A 22,683-nucleotide genomic window follows, 5' to 3' on the forward strand; every position below is an offset into this window, starting at 1 on the left:
CTCACTTTTCCCTCTACATCTTCCTAGACAGGAGTCCTATTAACTTACACACTCCAGTGCTGAAAATGGCCCGTCGCGCTCTTCTTACCGGGGGCAACGGCTTCATCGGATCCCACATCCTCGCCCAGCTTCTTGACCACGGCTGCACCGTCTGCTGTGCTGTTAGAACACAAGAAAAAGGCGACAAGATCTTGAGGGACTTCGCCACCCAGCAGTCTCAGATAACTATCACAATCGTCCCCGACATCGTCGCACCGGGGGCATATGACACGGCGGTACAGGGAACCCCCGCTTTTGACGCCGTCTATCATACTGCATCCCCATTCACGTACGCGAACGCGGGAAGCAATCTCCAGTTTCTCGAGCCGGCGATCAAGGGGACATTGAACCTGCTCAAAGCCGTGAAAGACAATGCCCCTAGTGTGAAGAGAGTCATTTGGACCGGCAGCTGTGCCAGTGTGATTGACTACGACAACCTTGTCGCGGACCCACCAAGGATTTATACGGAAGCGGATTGGAACCCTGTTACATGGGAAGAGGCAGTGAATGGGGATCCGTCGAAAGCATACAGAGGTAGTAAGCTTTTTGCAGAACGAGAAGGTATGTTAATTACCCTGATTATTGTTGGCAGAATGCGGTACACTAAGACGGCGGTATGTACACAGCATGGCAGTTTATGAAGGAAGAACAACCACATTTTGACTTGGTGACGTTATCTCCGCCGGCGACTTTTGGTCCTCTGCGACATTCTATTACAAGTATCGGGGAGTTGAACGAGTCCAATTCTCGGTTGTGGAAATTCTGCTTCAGCTCGACAAAAGATGCACCGGTACCCTATATGCCTGTACACACCTATGTTGACGTTCGAGTATGTCGCCCGTGCCTTGTCGCTAATCTAACTAACACTCTGTAGGATCTTGCATATGCACAATTCAGAGCTATGATTGTCCCAGAGGCAGGCAACCAACGGTTTGTGGTGTGCGCCAGGCAATTCGACTTCCAGGATGTTTGCGATATTCTCCGATCACACCATCCCGAACTGAGCGAACGCACGCCGCTTGGCAAACCAGGAACACGCTCTTTACCTCCGGGTGCATATTCCATTGATAATTCCAAGGTGAAAAAGTTTTTAGGGGTGGAGTTCCGAAGTCTCGAAGAGACAGTTCTGGACGCCGCGCGGTGCATGTTAGATATTGAGCGGAACGAAAAGCAAGCTCTTTCCACCTAGGGTGGTAGCAGTTTTGGGTTGGTACGAATCAATGATGCCTAGAACAATAACAGCACTTGATCCTTGAAAAGTCCTCGTTCATCGAAACGTGGAACAATAGCGAGTATGATCGACGCGGGGAGATCACGACATGTAACCGCTTAACTCCTCTCCTTGCCCAGCAAACCAAGGAAGAACTTAATGAGTTTGAAATGGTTCGTCGAGGGCTGGAATCTGTGTTAATACTATAACTTCTAACTTGGATATAGGAGATGGAGGTTCATGAGACTTCAAAAGTATATACTCATTTCTTCTGAATAGATGAATTTGAAACCACGCTGATTTTCTACATAACTGGTATTATATATATTTAACTTCTTGGTGACTATTGGATATATAAAGTAGTGTGGTATTCTCTAGTCTTTGGTGTCTTAATCTGTACTATATTGAGAAGTTCGATTTCGTCCGAAGGGAACTACCTGTTTCAGTCGCAGATGACGCCAAAAAGGCCATCATTTCGTGCTACAGCGTAGTATTACCGTTTCTTACTGTTGCTTACTGGACAATAATTCGTAAATAAAGGGAAAATTCTGAGAAACGACTTTGTGAACTTGAAGCGCACATGAAACACGGGAGTCTAAAAAGGCCACAGCATGCACAGCTGCTCAACCTGGAAGTTAAACATAATCATTGTTTTCGAATCCAACTCCTCAGACTCAACAATTCAGGATGGAAATCCAAAGAGCTGGTCCCTCAAAATGCATAAAGCACCCTGTGTTGTTGACATACTGAATAAAAATTTGTTTGATCCGGTGCATAGATTTCTCTGTAAGATCATCGTACTTGATTTTAACTTCGGGATCAGCCTGGTGAATAAAACTGTTTCAATCAACCTGATCTGCCTTTTTTTGATTTGCTGTAGGACATTCAAATACAGAATGCCTGTGTCTCTATATATAAAGTGGAAGTCTTCTGGCAGTTGGGAACAATCTGCTAAATGAAGCATCTTGAAGAAAAAACTGTATGGGGGTGGAGGATTGCCCTTTTGTCCTTTTTCCTATACTTATGATGTACGCGCCAGGTATATAACTATTGTTGATTGGGGATGTATTGACCACAGCTTTGGACGAACTAAGACAAACTACCCAAGCATGGTCGACTTGAAGTCTTAAAGCAGCGACTTCTAGGGCGGAAAGACCATGGTTTTGATACAAAAGCCACGCACAACCGTAATCTTTCCGTCTTCACCCACAGTTATTCCGTATAGAGTAGAAGTACTACTCACATGACAATCTACATATGTTCTTATAGTATATCAATCTTGGACCACCTAGCGGCTCGTATAAGCAAGGGGACCCGATAAAACCTCGCATATCGTCCACCAGCAAAATCCATGAATCATGCCATTACCTCCCCTAAAACCTCTCCCATAAAAACCTACTCCACACCATACCATGTCTCGGGAAGAACCACGAAAAAAAAAAAAAAAAAGAATGGCTGGCCGGAGTTCCACCCGTCCTCCGAAAACCATGACAAACATAAAATACCCCATTGCCAGAGCTCCGTCCTCAGACTACCATTGGCTACTGGTACTGTATACTCCACCTTTTACATTAAGCTTAGCTTAGCCCTAGCATTAGTCCGCATTAGGTAGGTTACGGTGGTGGGGATGAGGGCATGTGTGTACTTTAAGTTTAGTAGATGTCTCATATGTATTAGCAGATAGCGAGGTAGCTTGAGGATTTGTGATGGAATCTTGTCATCAGAAACGTGGTGGTCCCACCGAGGTTAATCTGTTTTAATCCGTTCGGGGTCCGTTTAATTTGAGCATGTGCGGGTCCACATGGTGAGACACGCTCCATCGGACCAGCTCCGGGATCCGAATATTTGGTTTGGTATAGAAAATTCATGTGGTTCTAATTCTACTCTGAGTCATTGGGATACAAGAGAGGCAAATTCTTGGAATGAGTCAAGTGTTCATTGATTCAACGTGATCGAACGTGATTCGTATATACATTATCTCGTTGTACTCGTCTCATCTGCTCTGCAGGTGCTATTACGCGAGCCCGCGCGAGATCAAGTATGTCCGACCACGGGTCAGGAACGAGAGATTAGTATCTATGTATGTGAAAATAAACGAGAAAGGTAAATTATAGTACAAAAACAAGATCAGGAGCTCTCCTCTTTCTTCCTCCTCTTCTCCTCCTCCGCCTGCTGAGCCGCAGCTACGACATCATCATCGGCGTCGAGGGCGTTCATCTCGTCTTCTGTGTGGTTCAGATGGCGGTACACGATGAAGAAGATGACACCGGCGAGGAACGAAGCAACGGCAAGACCGACGAACATCCACATGATGGCGGGATCGTAAGCGGCAGGAGTAAGAGCCTCAGCGATGGCGGCACCGAAGGCGTTGGTGAGGAGGTACATGGACTGCACGAACGACTTCATGGTTGGGGGCGCCTTGGTGTAAGCGTACTCAAGACCGGACACCGATGCGAAAATCTCCGAGAGACCGATGAACACGTAGGCAGGGGTCTGAATGGCAATGTGCACGCGGTTGCCAGTGGTCTGTCCGTTGACGATGGAGGCATCACAGCCAGGGTGCTCGTAACAGGGTCCGGCAGAGTAAATGAGATGCTGGACAATGGCGGCGTACATCATAGCCAAAGAGGCGACGATGAAGCCTAGAGCGATACGGGTAATAGGACGGAACTGGATATGACAACGACGGAGCAAGGGGTAGACCGTTAGTTCCAGAACCGGGATGAAAACGATAATGGAGATAGGGTCGAAGTTCTGCATCAAGTCGTTGGGAACACCATGGCCCTCCATCTGATCGGCCTGAGTGACGAAGTTACTCGAGAACTGAGTGTAGACGACCCAGTAGATGGGGTAGAAAGCGAAAACTTTGCAGGCAACCAGAGCACGCTTGAGCTCGTCGACGAAGTGGTCGTCCCAAGGCACGTCGCGGCTACCGTGCTCAGCCTGCCAGGTGGGCTTGGGCGCGTCCATGTTACGATTGATGACCATAATCCACAGCGCCTTGAAGGCGTTGGTGATGATAGAACCCTGGGGAGGGCGGACGACGTAATACTTGCGTCCGACAATAAGCACGCAGGAACCGCAGATGAACATGCACAGACAAAGCAGATAACCAGACCAGTAGCCGATATCTCTCTCCATGTAAGGAGTGGCCAGCAACGAGAGAGAACCAACGTTGATACATCCGTAGAAGATCATGTAAATACGCTGAATTGTCAGGGCAGGATCAATGACGACCCGTTCGCCAGTCTTGGCGATGGTTTTGATAGCCATCTTCTTCCGCTTGTATTGGTCGGCAATCTACATAGATATTAGCATGGCATGGCAACCCAATGATTGTCGGTGATTACATACCAGAGGGGCCACGTTACTCTTGATACCACCAGTTCCCAGACCGACGATCAGGATGGCAACGACGAAGCCTCCCAAACCAGCGCCATGTTCAAGAGACGAGGGAATTGAAGTGCAAACCAGAATGAGCAAACCAATCATGTAAATAATGGAGAAGAGAACGATGGTCTTGTATTTTCCAAGGTACTGATCGGCAACAATGGCACCAACAATGGGAGTGACGTAGCACCAGAACTGGTTGAAGGTGGTAAGACCAGTTGCACCCTGATGACCAAGGCCCAGAGCACCACGTCCTTGGCTACCATCTAGAGGAAGGTTCGCGTAGTTCTGATACAACCCGCTCATACCGTAGTATGTGAAACGTTCGCAAAGTTCGACAATAGCGACCAGCCAGGCGGAGACAGGCAGGTTCTCCGCAATATGGCGCAAGTTCTTGATTTCATCCTGAGTGGGCTCTTCGCCATCTGGAGTAGGTCCCAGAGCCTTTTCGTTGGCCTCGAGGCCATCCTTGTCATCGATTACATGTGTGGCATTGTATTGGGCCTGTTGTCTACATAGAGGTTAGCCGTGAACGGAGGAATAAGATGAGTAGTGGCGAACAAGAAGGGTGCAGGAAGAACAGAAGAAGACAGAAGGAGACACTTACTGAGTCACCTCAACATCACGATCTGAAGACATTGTGAAGGAGACCAGGCGAAAAAAAAATCCCCAGAAGGAAGAGGGGATAGTTTTGCGGGACAGAAATTCGTCTCAACGGTTGCGCACGAGGTCAAGAACTCAGGAAGGAAATGAGAGCCACCTTATATTCCCGTTCCTAGTGGGAAAGCCTGGTCTGGGATCCGATGCGGGACCGGTCTTATCATTCGAAGCGACCTCTGTGATCAAACAAAAGCTGGGAGGCTCCATCGCCGGCAAAATTACGGCGAGAAACCAATGGAGGGCATGATGGGGAAGGGTTAGCGTGCCCTCGGATGTAACCCCAAACGAGAGATGCAAAGATATGACAAGAGATGACAAGAACGGTTAAGCATCCGTCCAGGTTGCCGGAAACCCTTGTGATTGGCTCCGTGGCGCATTCTCGAAGCCCGGCACAAGATTCAACTAACCAGTCGGAGTTTGCCGCCCTGTCGAAAATTTTCTTTTCATGGTAAGAGTAAAAAAGAAAAAATCAAAAAGTAAACAGTAAAAAAAATAAAAAAATCTTGTTCGCCTTGGTCGTGTCATGTTCTCGATTCAGCAAAGGAAATTCTGAATTTTGTCTTTTTTGCCCCCTTTCGTGATCGCACACAAAAATGCAGGATGTAGGGGTTTTTTTCCTTATCAGCACCCACACTGGGGGCGAACAATGTCGCCATTCTTCGGTCAACAAAATGTCTTTGATCAGCTCCTCCCTCGGTTGCGGCACGCGCCCCCTAGTCTAGTTTGACGAAGCGCCTTCAATTAACAACCGTCGAACGCCACCGGTATACCCGCATTCGGAAATTTTGTTAGGTAACATAAATCCATACTGGGGAGTAAACAAGAGTCGATTTGCCGTTCAGATTGGCAGATAAGCACGACAGACCAGGTGTTCGGACTTATCAGCGACTCCAAATCATTCCATTGTCGGCGGTTCACCCCGCGTGATGTCCGGTGGTGGACCCATTTGAAGGTCTTCGAAGTACCCAGACGGGAAGTGATAACCATTGTCGGTGCGACACATGGACGCCGAGATACTATGCGGTAAATAATTTTCCCCAGTTCACGAAGTTTATTGCTCATGTCGTAAGTCGTGCTCCGTAGCAATGCGATGCTACCCCAGAAAGGCGGAGGGGAACCCTATCCTTGATCGATCGACCCATCAGGCATGCAGGTCGCGCATGGCACTTGACCAATCATCCAACTATCATTGAGTAATATCCTGATTCTAAGTCGGAGTTGAGCCCGTATTTCATATCCTTATCCTGGCTGGGGTAGCTAGCCGTCGACTAGTGGTAGTAGGGCATCTGGGGTGGTGGTCACGATAATGGAAGGACAACAGACGGAGTTCCATCGGGAGTCCGGACGGGTCAAACCGCCAGGGCGAGTTCATTTCGCTTGGTGTTGGTTTGGCATCGTCTGAGGGTCAAAGACAAATAGACGGTGGTTAGTGGTGGAAAGCATATCTGTGTCATGAAATCCAGTCAGAACACGATCAAAACACCATTATTAATTCCAATAATATCTCTTCCTTCATCAAGGAAGATAATAAAAGAAAATGAGGGGGGAAATAAATTGAAAAAGGTCAGCAGAGACAAGTCAGCCTCCAAGCTAGATCGGAGGATAGCGGCCGATGAGATTAAGTACTCGAGCCTTGACGCCTTATCGCCCAGGCCGCGCCTTCCGACTTCGCTCTCGCATTTCTCCAAATCACTCCCACCCAATTCGTCACCGGGGCTAACATCTTGGAGTTTAGTGGCCTTACCTACACAACAACCATTCAGGGACCTCGCTGCTTTGTCCAGGCTCGTCTCCGGCTGAGGGCGTATCCGTTCCCATGCATCCCTATAGCCATGTTGGCTCTGTCGACTGGCGAGTGCGGCGATCTCCTTTAGCCGGAATATTCCCGTGCCTCGTTTGATACAGTCTGACGTGATCGGTCGCAACGCTGGAAATCTATTTCCTGGATTGGGGGGGGGGGGGGGGGGGGGGGGGTGATCCTCCTTTTTATCTTTTCCTGCCGTTAGGTTAAACCAAGAGTTCGCTTCCCCTCATGGGAAATTGAGCGACGCAATGGCGAGCTTGTGATGCCGTTAGCCCTATCTGGGCGTTCTTGACTTTCTTGGCTGGAGATAATGACTGGGCGGGGGGAACTTGGCGTTAAATGACGAGCTTGGTAGCCTATCGAGACGTTGAAGAGAACTGAGTTTCGACCATGCGGCTGGCGCCAAAGGATGATGGCGTTGATATAGGTCTCGTGTCCAATACGACTGGTCCATGGCGGCTTATGGCTTCGGAATAACTGCTACTATACTCCTCTGGGGTGTGCAATTTGAGGACCCTCTAGGGTCAAATAATCCTAGCGAACTATAACTACACTGGTTTGATTGGGTTGTCGGCATTTGTATATACTCTAGGCTTAAGAGACCTGCATACGGAGTATACCACATGCATATACGGAATAATTGTACCCTAAATGGCTTTCTTATTCCGATGATTACCCATTAGGTTAGCAAAATGCTCTCTTAAAGCGCAACAACTTTATCAAGCTTACTGGACTTCGACGCCCATGTCAAAATTATCCAGTTACAGACAGCTTTTATTAACTCCATTGAGTCATGCTGGGGTCCACCACTCCACGGATCGGAGTAGGACAGCAGTCTCGTTGGCCAGTAGATAAATTAGGTTTAGTAAATGCTGTCCGGAGTTCTGCTACACATCCGGTTGTTCTCATAATTCAGAGATAACGGAATCGTCGGACTGCGACAGCTGGAAATTGCATCATTTTAAACCAATATAATGTCACATTCGCGGACCTGGACTTGGAGTAATACTCTCTATGGGGTTTGGTCAATTTCAAACCCCCAATTACGTTTCCAGTATGTTGGAGTAGTCTTGTTCACCCGGGGAATATGAATATATCGGCCGAATAAGACTTCTACTACAGCATACTAACACATCGACGTGCCCCTACTCGTCCAAAAAGCCACATTGATGGGCGACCTATCCATGTACTGAAACATATATCGACCTGCATAATGTAGATAACTCTATTCAGTAGATTCTATATCAATTCTAAAGACCCAACCATCTATATAACACCCAAACGCCCCTAAACAGGCCTCCTAGCGCCCAAAAACCATTCTCTAAACTTCACCAACGCCTTAAAGCGATGCGAAAGTCCATTCTACCTGGTCAGCACATTATACCACAAGTATCATCAGAAACAAAAAGACCTACCTTCTTCCCAACCTCCATCTCCGCCAACGTCACTCCCTCCCCTTCGACTTCAAAAATCGGCTCCCAACCTACCGGTATCAGAATCAACCCCAAAATATCACTTAATAGAGAATTAGCCCTTACCGAAAGATGAAACGCCCCTAGCTGGAACGATGCGTCCCTTGATCAATCGAAATTAGATGCCAACATTGACTATTATATTTAACGTTGAATAATGTAACGTACTTGCAATCGACCCTGGAATAGAAGAGGCTCATGTCCTGGTCCTTGGGAATATCCGAACGTACATACTGCTTCGGCGGATTTATCGTCGAAGGCTGAGAGGATTCGGTTAAGGCCCTCGTTGCCTATTGTTTCCACGAATGCTTTTCTTTATTATATTCAGGTGTGGTTAGTTCCTAATTCTCTCCGTATAGACACATGCGATCAAAAGTCAAGATATCTACAACTCAAAGCACAATGGCGAGCCAAGACAGAAACAAGGGAAAAAAATACATACACATAAGCCCCAGGCAAACCACCCAACGCGCGCATCTCAAGCGCCGAATCTTCAACCAACACAGGCCCTCCTATCTACATTCCACAGACACAAATTAACACTATCACTGAAAATACCTACTCAATCCCCTTTCCAGACCGAGAGCCCGGTACTCTAGACATTCAGTAAAAGTAGTGGTCCATTATCTTACAGTCTCAGCTGCCGCGCGACATTTCTCACGCGTAATCTCTTCCACACTACCCTGGATCTCGGGGAGATTGATATCCAGGACTTCGAGCGTGGCGGTGGGCCCCAGGATGGCTTTTACTTCTAGGACTTTGTTTTTGTTCCCTGTCACGAGGATCAGGGGGTTGTCGGAGTCGGTCATGTGGGCTGTGAGGTCGTGTTGATTTGAGGGTCTATGAGTGGATCACTGCTCCAATCTAATCTAGATTAATTGATGGTAGATTCTGGTCATGTGATTTGGTTCTTTAGTTGTGATTTTGGGAAATGATAAGGGTTGGGTTTTAGATGGTGATTGTTTTCAGTTACGCTGGTCTATTTCAGGTTGTATAGTTTTGGCTTGGAACGTGAAGTTAATTTGGTTGGTTTATAATGTGGTCAAGGAGACGTGATTGTAGTGTTAAGGTGCGTGGATCGCTTAAAATAAGGTGTTTCCGACAATGCCGAGTCAATACCGAACGCGGTAGTTCCTGTCCGTATTCCGGTTGAGGCTGTGACTCACAGCAGGGTTCTTCGCATCGCGAGATCGGAGTAACAGACGGATGCCTTAGGCCATCTTTGAAAGTTGGTGCAGGCAGTGGGAACCAAGTTGAGACTGGAAAAGGTGACCACGGCATGGGATCCCTAGTACTAACACCACCCATAACCTACGGTGTATACTTTTTCCAATGTGAATGTTTACGCCAGAAAGGATCGAAATCCAATGTGTCAACTTTCTATGAGCTTAAGAAGCCGGTACTAACTGACCCGGCAAGGAATCCAGAAAAGGGGAATGTTGGTCTGATACTGCCTGAAATAGCGAGCATTGACAGGAGAAGGCAAGGCGTAATAGATATGGCTGACCATGGTTTCAATTAGCTATTCTCATTATCTGCATCCTTGATCGTCCCCTCATAGCAAAGCAATATCACTTTTGTGCAAACCAATATTTCAAAAGAGACACCTCTTCCAAGATACTTATACACAAAACTATTCCCGAACATACGCCTCTCGCACGCGATCGCCCTTATGACAACAGACTTTCCACTCCCCGATCTCAAACTGGGCGGAGGCTTCACCCTTCCGAACTGCAGGACCCTCGAGAATAACATTCATTGGTCGGTAGGTTGTGTCGGCTTTCATCCGCTCAATTGCAGAGACGTGGATCTGCGCATATTTTGGAATGTCTCTGCTCCTCCCCCGGTGTAGTGGCCACCGAGTGGGTTTCCACGAGCCATCGAGCTGTAGCACCATGCGCCGGAACGGTATATGCTCCATCAGATACCAAAAGCGAGTTCCCTCGCCCGTTTTAAGACTATCATGCAGTACGCCTTTTGTGCTCGAAAGGTGAAGAGACTTGACAAGATCCTCGGGGCTGTCCCGAGCCGGTTTTTCGCTCTTTTTGTCCACAGAATCAACTTTCTCTTGCCTCTCGCTACTCACGAGCATATCGAGTTTTTCTTTGTCAAAATGAAGCCCAGCGCGCTGAGCTTCATGCACCATCCAAACCAGTGGCCCATGAGACAGCCTCCAATCTTCCTCTTTATCAAAGTCCCAACCTCCACCCACATCTGAATGGCCACCGGGGAACCACACTTCCTGAATATCTTGCTTACCTGAATCGCCGCCTCCCTGGCCACATGTTGTTGAGCCTCTATAACTCCAGGGCCACAGGCGTCGATGAACCCTGTAATGGTACTCCTTTTTGGGTTCTATGAGGACCGGGTAGAACTTGACCCTGCGTTCGTCGATACTCAATGCATGTCTGATGATCTCCGAATCCGGCTTCACCTCCGCATTGACCTGAAACTCGGCAGTGCTATTGACAGTATCGAATAAACCCAGGAAATGAACCCGATCTACTTCGCGACAAACTGTTTCTCTGCAGGCCTTGAGGAATTGCGATGTTTTCTTGCTTTCCTCCTGTTCGAGTTGATTTTTAGCTCCAACCGTCAATTTGTAGGACGAAAATGCCTCCCAGATGAAGGGGATCATCTCTTCGTTGTCAGCGGACAGCAGCCCAGCGTGGTCCAGCATCTCATTCAGAAAGCGAGCTGTGTATGCTCCTCGGGAAAAGCCGAAAATATAGATCTGGGATCCGGCGCGGTAATGTCGCATGAGGAATCTATATCCCCCAAGGACATGCTGGTCGAAGGAGACAGCCAAGGCCGAGTCAACAAGCTTGCTGCTGAAAAGCTTACTGCGGCGTCGCAAAGGGTTGCTGCTGAGAGAAGTCGGAGAGATCTCGGTTCCAACACCCGCTATTCTGGGGTTAGCACATATTTACAAGGGCGACAGAATGGGGTGTGGTACGCTGATAGTAGCAGTCTGCACTCAATGTTAGTACACCCGTACACCTGCACAGGAAGGGGGGAGACATTCATAAGTTGTCATCATCTCGCTTAAGCATGCGGAAAATCTTTAAAATATTACTTTCGGTGCCATCTGCTTGGAAGGTATTGGACGTGCCATCGAAACATAGAACGATGACACGCTCCGCACGTTTTCTATGCTCGGGGCAGGACATGGTCAACGCGTAACACTATGGGCTTTTAAAGGCTATGCAAAAACATACTTGGGGTGAGATGAGTCCGTCCCTTATAAGGTTTCAGTTTGCGCCTTCGTGAGCTAATTGACCCTCTGTGGGCTCGCGTCAAAGCTCGCGTTCTCCGCCCCTTTCTAGGTGTGATAATGTCGATCATTATTGAGCTGAGGGTTCGATCAACGCCCCACAGTTCGTAGGCTAGCTGAATATCCGTCCAACCAGCGCTTGAAACTGCTGAGCATGTAGGGACACGAGGGATCAGCCATCTCCACCATGCACATCCCTCCTTTTTCCAAGTCAAAAAGTCCCCATCAGACTTTTCGCATCACTTGATTATCATATGCAGTGGTTCGCCAAAGACCAAGCGTCACATTTGGTTGGTTTAATGACACCTCAATAGGTTCAAAGAAAGTTGTGACAGCGGCGTGCATAGTATAGTATAGAACTTTGTTTGGTACAGTGACATCACGAGACTGAAAACATCGACTTCCAACATGGGTCAAACCTCTCAAATTACACCGTATTATAACGTTTCAATTGCAGTCAATTACACGTATTGAATCAGGCGTTATCTTAGGATTCTATAAAATCACCGCAATATAATATCATTATTACCGAAGAGTAGGTATTAGGATTGTCATACTATTACATGACTTAGATCGTCTATGGCCCATGCCATTGAAACCCACTGACGGTGTTGATTTCTTCAACGGATCTACCCGTCCTGTTATTCTCCATACCAACCATCCATGACTACTCGAGGCAGCCAGTAAATCACTTAGATTATCGCCATTCTATCTTTGATTCGAAACTCAGCGCCCTTTTCACTCAGAAACCGCGCCATGGGCGATGGCTGTTGCGGCGATGGAAAGCCGTGTTTCCATCTCAGTTTGATCGGCGCACCAGCAGCCAGTGGAACCTGGTCTTTGAAATACTAGCGCATGCAACTGCACAATTTAGGAAGCGCTGAACCCGCCTCAGAATCTTGATCATTGTTCGCAGATACCCATTCTAATATCTTTTTGCCCTCATCATAGATTCAATTCATGGCTGCGTCATCTGCCGACGCCATGATATTGGCTTTCCTCTTGAAGCAAATACTCAATCAGGAAGATATCATTTGTGGTTCGTTCATCCTCACTGAGCTAATCGTCCTCTATATTGTGATATACTGCTGCAAGGTGCATTACAGTATTCCTGACGAAGAAGAAGCCGATACACTCGCATCGTTCTCAACCAGGAACCTCGCCATCGAAACCCGATCCTTCGATGCAGCGAATATCAACGGGATCCTACTGTAGCTGCTCACATCATTGATACCAAGGTCGTATTTCTCAATATCTACATTACAATGTCGACCTTGCCTGCTTCGGCTGCGCGGTGCAAAACTGAAGGACTCGTATTACCTCTGGCGTCGATATCTGCACCTTCAGCTACAAGAGTCCTTACCATGGAAAGGTCACAGCCCCACGAGACTCTATGCAAGAGCGTTTCATCGCGTCCATCTCGCTAGTACACATTCGATCCAGCTCTCAGAACGGATAAAAGACCTTGGCCATTTTTCATGTCCGCTGTGTACCAAAACGGCAATTTTCCTGCCCATCTGGCTACATTCACGTCAGCTCCTGACTCATTTAGACATCACCAACACAGAAACGGCGTTCAGATCTCAACTGTCCAGTGCATAATGCAGAGGGGTGATCTGATGGAGCCCTGAAGCGTTCGCAGTTCCTCTAAGGTCAGCAGCTTTATATTATCCAACTGCTCCCCCTTGGTAATATAGCAAAGCGCAGTCATCCCTTGAAAAGCTAGATCTATTTGAGTCTTAGCCTTGAAGCTTCCATTGAGTGCGAATATAGTAGAGGACTCGTGTGTTGTATTTAGCAGCATCATGGAGCTCTCTCTCGTTGAATTCGCTCGGCCAGGGGTGAACGTGATTTAGATAAAAAGATTAATGTCTGTAGGTGTCCTTGCATGAAATAATGGCTGCTGTCCTCTCAGAGAGCTCGGTTGTACCCATCTGGAGACTCTCCGCACTTGAGGAGAGATTGAGCGGCGGGCACATGATTATTCTTAATAGCGGCAAGGTGTTTATCGTTCTCTTCTGAGGTCAGGGTCGCTCACCATGGCTAACTAATGGCCAGGAGTCTGAGGAGCCATAAAAGCGCTCAGAGGAAGAGAGAAGAAGTTAGAAGGAACAGGTTCTTGTATGATAATAAGAATTGTTTCAATAGTTAGGCTCTAGCAGATTAACAGAACTTTGATTGATTGATTGGTTAAAAAACTAACTTAGCTCTGTAGAGGTTGACTCTTAGTAGAACTGCTTTCCCACATACCATGGCCTCTCGTATCTGCCGTGTAGAGGACGCCCAAGGACACTAAGTACGGCGCTGATACCCCTTCTCAATTGCCAAATACTAGAGAAACCACCTTTATTGTCCTTTTTGAAGATTACTGAGCATATGAATGTGTCTTCTATATCAATATCGTCTTACCTCGTACAGTGATAAGCTTATTATTTCAAGAAAGGTGACTTGAAATGTTTTGTTGGTATCATCCCGCTCGAGACTCCTTACCACATCCTTTGCGACACCATCAAACAACAGTATATTCGAACACACATCTTTGACATTTTATGACACCTGATAGTACGTGCTTCCTTCTCATCTGTGCGTCTTATGTCCTTTCCGCACGGAATTCTTCACTAGAATCAAGGGCATGTTTCCCTATATATTCGACTTCCCAAGTTGAACCGTCCACGAAAAGCAACCTCATCATTTTAACACAACTCCTCCTAAACGCTCACTTCTACCAGATGACCTCCCTTCAAAAGCCAATTAAAACCCACACCCAAGACCAAGAATCCACCAAGCCCTCAGCACCCAATCCTTCCACTTGAAGAACAAATCGCCGATAAACCTATGATCATCCAACTCAACCCTTTCCCTCATCAAGTGCCTATCCTCATCGTTCATGATATAGTAAAATTTCTCTAATATGATAATCTTCGAATGGCAAAAGGTACGACAAAAGGGTTGTGATCGGTCTTGGGAGATATACATGGAGGAACATACGTATGGGATATGATCTTGCAATACAGGGTGCCATGACTTATACTTTCTTTATATAGTTCGATATCCTTGTCCCACTTTAATCATGCAATAAGATGGCTACGTAGATTATTTCCAGTGCTTAGCGACTCTTGAAGGTGTGTTGGATGACTCTGGTGGTCAAGGTTTTATTGAAGATGAAGTGTGAGCTTAATCTATACGGGATACTTGAGGGTTAGGATTCAGGGAGACCTTACCATCTATTGTCGGTCAATTCTTACAAGCTCTTTCTTCATGTCGGTACAACACAACATTCCAATTTTCCGACGAGTTAACATCGTTTGTACCATGGTTAACGTGATGTTACGAGAAACTAGGTCATTTAGCGACCATGGTCGAGATACATCTGGTACAGTTGTTGGTGAGATGATTTCTTCTTATATACACTGTGCGCTGGAACTTCAATAGTTTTATAAGGGCAGCCGTTTCTCATTATACCATAATCAGCTTAAATTACTCAGATGTCCGAGAAGCTCATATGCTAACGTATCTTCTATTTACTCTTAAGCTGCTAATTTATAGCCAAGGTTTACAAGAAGAACCGATCGAAGCATCAGGGTTTACATTGGTATAATTACATATCGTCTTGCACCCACCTCACCATCCTTCACATTCCACAATCAACCAGGCAAGATATAAAGACACAAGTATGTTCTATCATTTCAAACCCGAAACGAATAACCAGCGAACGGGATACAAGCGACTTAGAGCCATATCGGTAACCATCGTCAGTGTAAGTGAAACGCAGTAGATGGTGCAAGGGAATCTCACTGACCAGATTTACTCCAAAAAGAAGATGTCCCAGGCCCGACCCAACCACCCAGCCACGGGGCCCCGGAAAGCTAGAAGGTTAGTTGCTGTGAGGCTAATACTCCAGGCCCGCCCAACCTACCCAACCAAACCTGGAGGCTAATGTGAGCAAACATTATCCCAGGCCCGCCCAACCACCCAACCATGGGGCCCCGGAGAGCTAAAGGTTAGTGCTGTGAGGTTATTACTCCAGGCCCTTCCCAACCTACCCACCAAGGCCAAGACAGTCGCAGAAGTAGATGAACCTCGAGATAACACTCTCTGGTTAACATAAGATGGAGATAGAAAAGGATAAGGAGGCCATTTTAATCACAATATTTTGATTGAAATAAGGATGTCCCAGGCCCGACCCAACCACCCAACCACGGGGCCCCGGAGAGCTAGATGTTAGTGCTGCGAGGTTAGTACTCCAGGCCCGCCCAGCCTACACATCCAACCGAACCAAGGCCGAAGGCCAATGTGAGCTATCCCAGGCCCGCCCAGCCACCCAACCACCGAAACCCGGGAAAGCTAAATGTTAGTCGACGGTGAGAAGAGAGCGAGGAAAGGGGGTCTATCAAGTGTGGTCAGTTAGAATAGTCTTGAGAAAGAGGAGTATCACTTACAGCTTGTACATCGCAGAATCCCAACGGCCAGCGGCTCCGGAGCGGATTCATACAATGAAAAGCTACACGATGCAGAGATGAGGGAGGTGTAGGTGTAGTGGAGCGTAGAGAGCGAGGAAAGGGGGAGTGGCTAATAAACACAGTCAGCAAGACCAACGCGGAGAAGGAAGAGTGTCACGTACAGCTTCTTTCGCCAGCAGAGGAATTCCAACAGTCTGCAGCCTGAAGGAATCCATGCTTAACGGAAGCCCTCTAGGGTGCAGAGAAGAGGAGAGGAAATGAAGGTGCGAAGAAGTAGGAACAGCCACGCAGCAACGTCCAGACCCTACACGAAGTCGGGCTCGACACCCAACCGGATGGCTGATCTTCGCACTTCCAGTTCAGCGCACTGAGTAAAGTGGACGGATGTGTCGTTGATCGGCAATCTAGTCGGTTGTAATGATCTAGTCGATGCTGTTTAGGCTGTGGGAGAAAGGAAGAAGATGGGGGGTGATAGTGGTGTTAAGGCTGTGATGAGGAGGTTGAAGAAGGAAGAAAAAAGAGACAGGGAGAGGAAAGAAGAAACAGAAGGGGGGCGGCAGGCAGCCACCTTCATTCACAACTGTGACGGCCTGTTGACGCGATTGTGTGGTGGAAGAGCCTGAGGGCAACAGTGAATAGTATACTGGTTGCCCTTTCGGGGAAATTCCATTCACAGCACTACGCAAGGATGGCATATCCCAGAAAAAATACATAAATTAAAATTTAGAGTAAATTATAAGTATCACAAGGCCAGGTAGAAAGAGAAGGAGTAAAAGAAGCTTTAAGTCAAAAGGTATTTTCCATTGCTAATGCACGGTATCTATAGAGAAGACTCGCATCAAGACGGACTAAGGAACAACAAAGCATAATCAAGAGAACAGGCATAGAGCATGAAGAAGCAGTATGAAACACTTTTTTTCTGTTTTCCTATCAGAGGTTCCCCTTGTCCAGCCATAAGAAAATGAAGACAGTAGTCGAATAGCAAATGGTATAAACTTCGTCATACGTACGGAGCAGATACATGCCGCCGACGTCTACGATCAATCATCACTGTAGAGTCCTAAGCGAGAGCGGGGCCCCCAGCCAGTATCCTTTCCTTCATGATAACCCGTCGTTATTGGCCATGATCATAGATTCTTCTAACGTCTCGTAACAAGAGAAGCGGCATTCATCGGGGATAGATGGTAAATGAGAAGCGCCCCATGTCGTAAACGCTTCAAACAGTGTACTTGGCCTTCGCCCTCGTGCTACCGCTGTGTGCACTGTCTGTGTGTCCAGAGAACTCCACAACGTCCGCCTCGTTCAGACGCAAGACTTCCTTGAACCGGCGGCCGATGGATTCGAGAACGTCCTTGCCCTGAGCAGGTGTGCGGGAACTCTTGTCTCCCGGAATGCTCTTGCCCACAGTCCGTGTCCACAGACCGACACGGTAGAAACCCTTACGCACATTCACAACGACTCCCATAACCTCGCTGTCGCCATCATTTTCGAGAGTCTCACCAATGGCTGCCAGTTGGGCGTGCAGCCACAGATCGTCGATAGGTACAGAACGCTTGTCTTTGAACGAATACGACCACTTGCCGCCGTGCTTGTTCTGAGGGTCTTCCCACTCAGGCCGGATACCCTTTTTGAAAAGATGGTAGTCTGCTTTGAGGCCCAACTCAGAGGTCGGCGTGATGTTGTTCTGATGGTAAGTAACAAGGGTCAGCCACCACCAAATTGAATGATAACAGGAGTGTGGCATACGTAGATTCCCCAGAATTCCTCAACCGAGTTAAATGTGACAACTTCCTTCAACAGGTCGTTCCAGTTATCGCCCTGTGAGTCGAACAAAACCGTTAGCGTCGGTGGTCTTCAGGCCACTGGCGGGTCAGACTGCGTACCTTGCCGCTAGGAGGCTTGGTGAACCACAGGGTCCACTCGTGCATGAGAGGATGCTTCACGTTGAAGTTCTCAGGGTCGTGGAACACTGTGATGTTGTCGCCATTTGTCTTCTCGGTCTCCTCCTTCTGCTCGGGGGCGGCAACGGTGGGCGCGGTGTTCTCGTCGTTCACCGGTACGGGACCGTTTTCAGCAACAGCGGCCATGGTGGATGTGAAATAATCGAGATTATAGAGAGATTAAAGTCAAGCGAAAATTATACGAGTGACGTTGCGGTGATCAGAGTGCCGAGGACGTCGTCGGAGGGGTGAGGGAAAAGTCTCGGTGGGTGAAGGCAAATTTTGTGTTTAAGGTGGGAAAAGCCGACAGGAAAGAGCAACCCGGATAAACTGGGGCAGTATCGAAAGCGATTCGTGCGCGGCGATCCTTTGAATTTAAGATTAAATCGTCTGCTCCGGGCAGAACCACGGTGTCTATCGTCTTCTAAAAGGGGTGTAGGTGAACCTGTGGAAGGGACGATATGAAGTTTTGAAGCGTTTGGAGATGCGGCAGCTTGACGACAGTGCAACTTTACCCGTTTGGGCCACGGTTCCTTTCTAGGCCTCTTATAGGCTGATGCGGCTCTCCCCAAAACCCCAGCCCTAATAATCGATCTGATCAATAAGTCAATGCGGATTGAGGACAAACCGATCCATTGAATCTGAGAGGAACAAGAAAAGTAGTTTCTAATTATAACCCTTGAAATCTATGTACCCGCAAGAATAGCAACAATAACGGTCACCATACGATCCGCTCTAATCCAGCACGCTCTACTTTTTACCCGAAATGTTCTAGATGTTGCGCCCCAAATTTTGGAACAAAAGGAAAGCAAAATCCTGAAAGATAATGGAAAGTCAAGAAAGACCTCTATGACCCCGGAAAAATTCGGAAAAAAAAGTCTTCGGTGTATCAGCTATACAATCAATGGGTATCTCTAAACGTAAGGTCTCCAAACAGTTGGAAAGAAGGGATTCGCTTATTTATCGCCGCTATTGATCATGCTGAGAAGGCAATTCCAACCTAAAAGTAGCAATGTCAGTGCTATACAAAACCTTCACTGAAAATAAGTGGCACATACCCAAGCTGACCAGGTTTACAACAAGCACACGATATTCCAGTGGCACGATGGAGAAGTTAACACCCTGAACAAGAGGCCAGATGGTCAAGTTGGCCTTGTAGCTGGGAAGGAAGCTGTTACGCCATTTCTCAATAGGGTCCGACCCTTCCATGATAGCCATGGAGGTCAAGAAGCAGGTAAGATGGGTAGGAGTAAATAAGCACTGGTCTGCGGCAACCCGGGCGACGATGGTTGCCTTGCTATTCTTCAGAACCACATTCCGTTGAAGAAAGCCGAACCAGGTTGTAGCAGCGGGACCAAAGATAGCTAATGAGATGAGTAAAACAGACAACTCACCAAGATATGGTAAATGACCTACCTCCTCCGTATAGAGCCATGCGACCGGTTCTGGCAAAGTCATGCTTCTCAAGCCCCTTGCGATCAACTACCTGCTGAGCGAGCACATCACCGCTACCAAAGAGCACCTGTGCGCAAGTCAGAAACAAGACGAATGATGAAAATCGGAAACACAATCATACAGCGCTGGTCACACTGGCCGTGAGAATGGGCTGCTTAGCTAACTTTGCCTGATACCTGGATTGAGAGATAAAGTTTTAGCGTCAGGAACCGGGAAGAATGTGGTCGGGGAGACATACCAACGAAACATGTTGCCAACAAGAGGACTAAGAGTCAATTGAACAGAATAAAGCTCAATTGGGTACGGCGATGGCTCTCACAGGAAAGAAAAATGTTGACAGCAGAATGGGGGATGGAAGATTGAGGAAAAGTCTGGACAGGACAACAAAGAATTAATAGCTTGATAATAAACACATGACCCCCCAGACCGCCGATAAGAATAGCAGGATCGCGACAATCAGCGCCACCGCCCGCAGACTATTGGAGTAAAATCTCCCAATGGGGGGAGGGCGAAGTCACATGATGCGGGCGTCAGCGGGTTGCCCAAACGGGTTCACCGCCTAGGGTATAGGGTTTCCGTGGGCTCGGTTAGCGCACGAAATTTCCGTGAGCCAAACAGTTGTGTGTGGATAGTGAGAGACGAAAGTCAACCTCGACGTCGACAACCCCTCAACGACACCCTCCCGTCCGTTACCTCTCCCCGTACGGTTCATTTTCAATCGCCATATATATCCAACATGGCTGACGCTGCTCCTCGTGGACGTGGAGGATTCGGTTCCCGCGGTGACCGTGGTGGTGACCGTGGCCGTGGCCGTGGTCGTCGTGGTCGTCGCGGCGGCAAGCAGGAGGAGAAGGAATGGCAGCCCGTCACCAAGCTCGGTCGTCTCGTCAAGGCCGGCAAGATCACCAGCATGGAGCAGATCTACCTCCACTCTCTGCCCATCAAGGAGTACCAGATTGTGGACTTCTTCCTCCCCAAGCTCAAGGATGAGGTCATGAAGGTACGGAACGAACTTTATATCCGAAGGAAAAATGGGCCAGTGGAATTCGTGTGAAGCGCAGGTTTTCATAGTGGAGGAAGCGCAATTGGAATTTGATACACCATGGATGCGATTTAGATGGACAATAGGGAAATTGCAAGTGGCAGCCGCTGACGCTTCATTTTTTTTTCCCTCTACAGATCAAGCCCGTCCAGAAGCAGACCCGTGCCGGTCAGCGTACCCGTTTCAAGGCCGTCGTCATCATCGGTGACTCTGAGGGCCACATCGGTCTCGGTATCAAGACCTCCAAGGAAGTCGCTACCGCCATCCGTGCCGCTATCACCATTGCCAAGCTCGCCGTTCTCCCCGTCCGTCGTGGTTACTGGGGCAGCAACCTTGGTGAGCCTCACTCTCTGCCCGTTAAGCAGAGCGCCAAGTGTGGTTCCGTCTCCGTCAGAGTATGTCATGAAATGCGCGATTTCCGGAAGTGAAAGTAGCATGCTAACCTGGAATAGCTTATCCCCGCTCCCCGTGGTACCGGCCTTGTTGCCTCCCCCGCCGTTAAGCGTCTGCTCCAGCTTGCCGGTGTCCAGGATGCCTACACCTCCTCTTCCGGCTCCACCAAGACCCTCGAGAACACCCTCAAGGCCACCTTCCTTGCTGTCGTCAACACCTACGGCTTCCTTACTCCTAACCTCTGGAAGGAGACTAAGCTCATCCGCAGCCCTCTTGAGGAGTTCGGTGACGTCCTGCGCCAGGGCAAGAAGTACTAGATTATTAGTGCCGTGACGGGGAAATAAATTAGCATGATCGTTTTTTTTTCTTGAACCATTTTCCTACGGGATTTCTACTTTTTTTGGCTGTAGGATCGGAAAAGCTGGAATGAACTTTTTATCTCACGCTCTGCTACGCTACTCACGGCCATGGATGTAATTACGGGAGGGACGACTTAAACAAAATAGCGTGAAGTGAATGAAAGCTTCCTTTTCGCCAGTCATGATATCCTGCGTAAATGAGCAGGAAGGAAGTTCCTTGCGTAGATGCTTTACTCCACAAATAGATAACTGAGATACGGCAGTCGACTGATTCTTCATCAAGGATTGATAAGTAGACCCTTGATGATCCATGTCATTTATTGAATTTCTCCTCAGTGGAGTCATGGCACTGGTCTAGATCAACGGTCGATGTTGATAAGTGGTCTAGTGGGAAAACTGCTCTTTAATATCTCTCATATAATGTTTATATAAGCAAGTATGACAATCTAGAACAAGCAAAGCAATGTGTACACAGAGCAAACGAGTAATGGATTAAATTGGTTGGGTGAGTGACGACATTTGTTAGGTGTATGGCATAGCTTATAAGAAGGGTAACTGCAACGAATGATATATATCCGCACTATCCACACATCCGTGCCAGCACCCAAAGAACGAAGAAGAATGGGAAAAATATAGAGCACTGGAAGACGAACTAGGAAAATCTGTCAATCTTGGTATTCTTTTCACCCTTGTTTCTTTTGTTAACCCCTTTCGTTTTTGGACAATACAGTCTAACAGTATTCGAAACTTCCGCGTCTAAACATAATATCAAGAACGTCGAACCGACAAAACTATCCGCGATAGTGCAAATCCACCGCACCTTAAGCCAACTATCGCTTGGCGAAATATCAGAAATATAAGAAATAGGTATCCCATAGAAAGCTTCCTTTGAACTGAGACTACTGTCATAATGTGATTGGTGATGTCGACAGCACGTGGCGCAATAATGGCTGCGATAAACATGACCACCAAAAGTACTATATTAAGTAGTAGTAGGTATATACGGTACTAATTACCGGATTTTCTAGCCAACTCGAAGACATTCTCCTTGTCCTGGGATGGGCTTAGGTAAACATTCAAAGAACTGCCCGGATTCTGTTTGACGTCGGTGCCACAAAAGCGCCTCCAAGAATCATGAGACACGATGCCATTGTTGAAATATATAGGGGGATGCATATTATAGTT

At 47.6% G+C, this 22,683-nt stretch overlaps 7 protein-coding genes across 7 annotated transcripts; 2 read left to right on the forward strand and 5 right to left on the reverse strand.

The window, feature by feature from the left end:
- Positions 1–65: 65 nt before the first annotated feature.
- On the forward strand, positions 66–1,228 carry AO090010000230 (uncharacterized protein; the record flags this gene model as incomplete). Its single annotated transcript, XM_001827207.3, has 3 exons — positions 66–600; positions 666–868; positions 914–1,228. The coding sequence occupies 3 exons, from the start codon at positions 66–68 to the stop codon at positions 1,226–1,228; spliced, it is 1,053 nt and encodes a 350-aa protein (XP_001827259.3).
- Positions 1,229–3,376: 2,148 nt separating this feature from the next.
- AO090010000229 (peptide MFS transporter) lies at positions 3,377–5,278 on the reverse strand (the record flags this gene model as incomplete). The annotated part of the gene is made up of 3 exons (XM_001827206.3): positions 3,377–4,549; positions 4,604–5,150; positions 5,247–5,278. The coding sequence occupies 3 exons, from the start codon at positions 5,276–5,278 to the stop codon at positions 3,377–3,379; spliced, it is 1,752 nt and encodes a 583-aa protein (XP_001827258.1).
- Positions 5,279–8,390: 3,112 nt separating this feature from the next.
- Positions 8,391–9,384, reverse strand: AO090010000228 (non-canonical purine NTP pyrophosphatase; the record flags this gene model as incomplete). The annotated part of the gene is made up of 6 exons (XM_023233759.1): positions 8,391–8,465; positions 8,519–8,586; positions 8,642–8,678; positions 8,744–8,888; positions 9,018–9,091; positions 9,208–9,384. The coding sequence occupies 6 exons, from the start codon at positions 9,382–9,384 to the stop codon at positions 8,391–8,393; spliced, it is 576 nt and encodes a 191-aa protein (XP_023094085.1).
- An 824-nt stretch (positions 9,385–10,208) lies between these two features.
- Positions 10,209–11,745, reverse strand: AO090010000227 (T6SS phospholipase effector Tle1-like catalytic domain-containing protein; the record flags this gene model as incomplete). The annotated part of the gene is made up of 3 exons (XM_023233760.1): positions 10,209–11,484; positions 11,566–11,575; positions 11,652–11,745. The coding sequence occupies 3 exons, from the start codon at positions 11,743–11,745 to the stop codon at positions 10,209–10,211; spliced, it is 1,380 nt and encodes a 459-aa protein (XP_023094084.1).
- A 5,780-nt stretch (positions 11,746–17,525) lies between these two features.
- AO090010000225 (eukaryotic translation initiation factor 4E) lies at positions 17,526–18,396 on the reverse strand (the record flags this gene model as incomplete). The annotated part of the gene is made up of 3 exons (XM_001827203.3): positions 17,526–17,993; positions 18,056–18,127; positions 18,193–18,396. 3 exons carry the CDS (start codon positions 18,394–18,396, stop codon positions 17,526–17,528), a joined length of 744 nt encoding a protein of 247 aa, XP_001827255.1.
- Positions 18,397–19,205: 809 nt separating this feature from the next.
- On the reverse strand, positions 19,206–19,953 carry AO090010000224 (Mpv17/PMP22 family protein; the record flags this gene model as incomplete). Its single annotated transcript, XM_001827202.3, has 5 exons — positions 19,206–19,249; positions 19,308–19,613; positions 19,666–19,771; positions 19,826–19,880; positions 19,943–19,953. 5 exons carry the CDS (start codon positions 19,951–19,953, stop codon positions 19,206–19,208), a joined length of 522 nt encoding a protein of 173 aa, XP_001827254.1.
- A 487-nt stretch (positions 19,954–20,440) lies between these two features.
- AO090010000223 (40S ribosomal protein uS5) lies at positions 20,441–21,456 on the forward strand (the record flags this gene model as incomplete). Its single annotated transcript, XM_001827201.3, has 3 exons — positions 20,441–20,704; positions 20,884–21,141; positions 21,199–21,456. The coding sequence occupies 3 exons, from the start codon at positions 20,441–20,443 to the stop codon at positions 21,454–21,456; spliced, it is 780 nt and encodes a 259-aa protein (XP_001827253.1).
- Between the last annotated feature and the right edge of the window lie 1,227 nt (positions 21,457–22,683).

This window comes from Aspergillus oryzae, chromosome 8 (genome assembly GCF_000184455.2).
Source record: "Aspergillus oryzae RIB40 DNA, chromosome 8".
In the NCBI taxonomy this organism is placed as follows: domain Eukaryota; kingdom Fungi; phylum Ascomycota; class Eurotiomycetes; order Eurotiales; family Aspergillaceae; genus Aspergillus; species Aspergillus oryzae.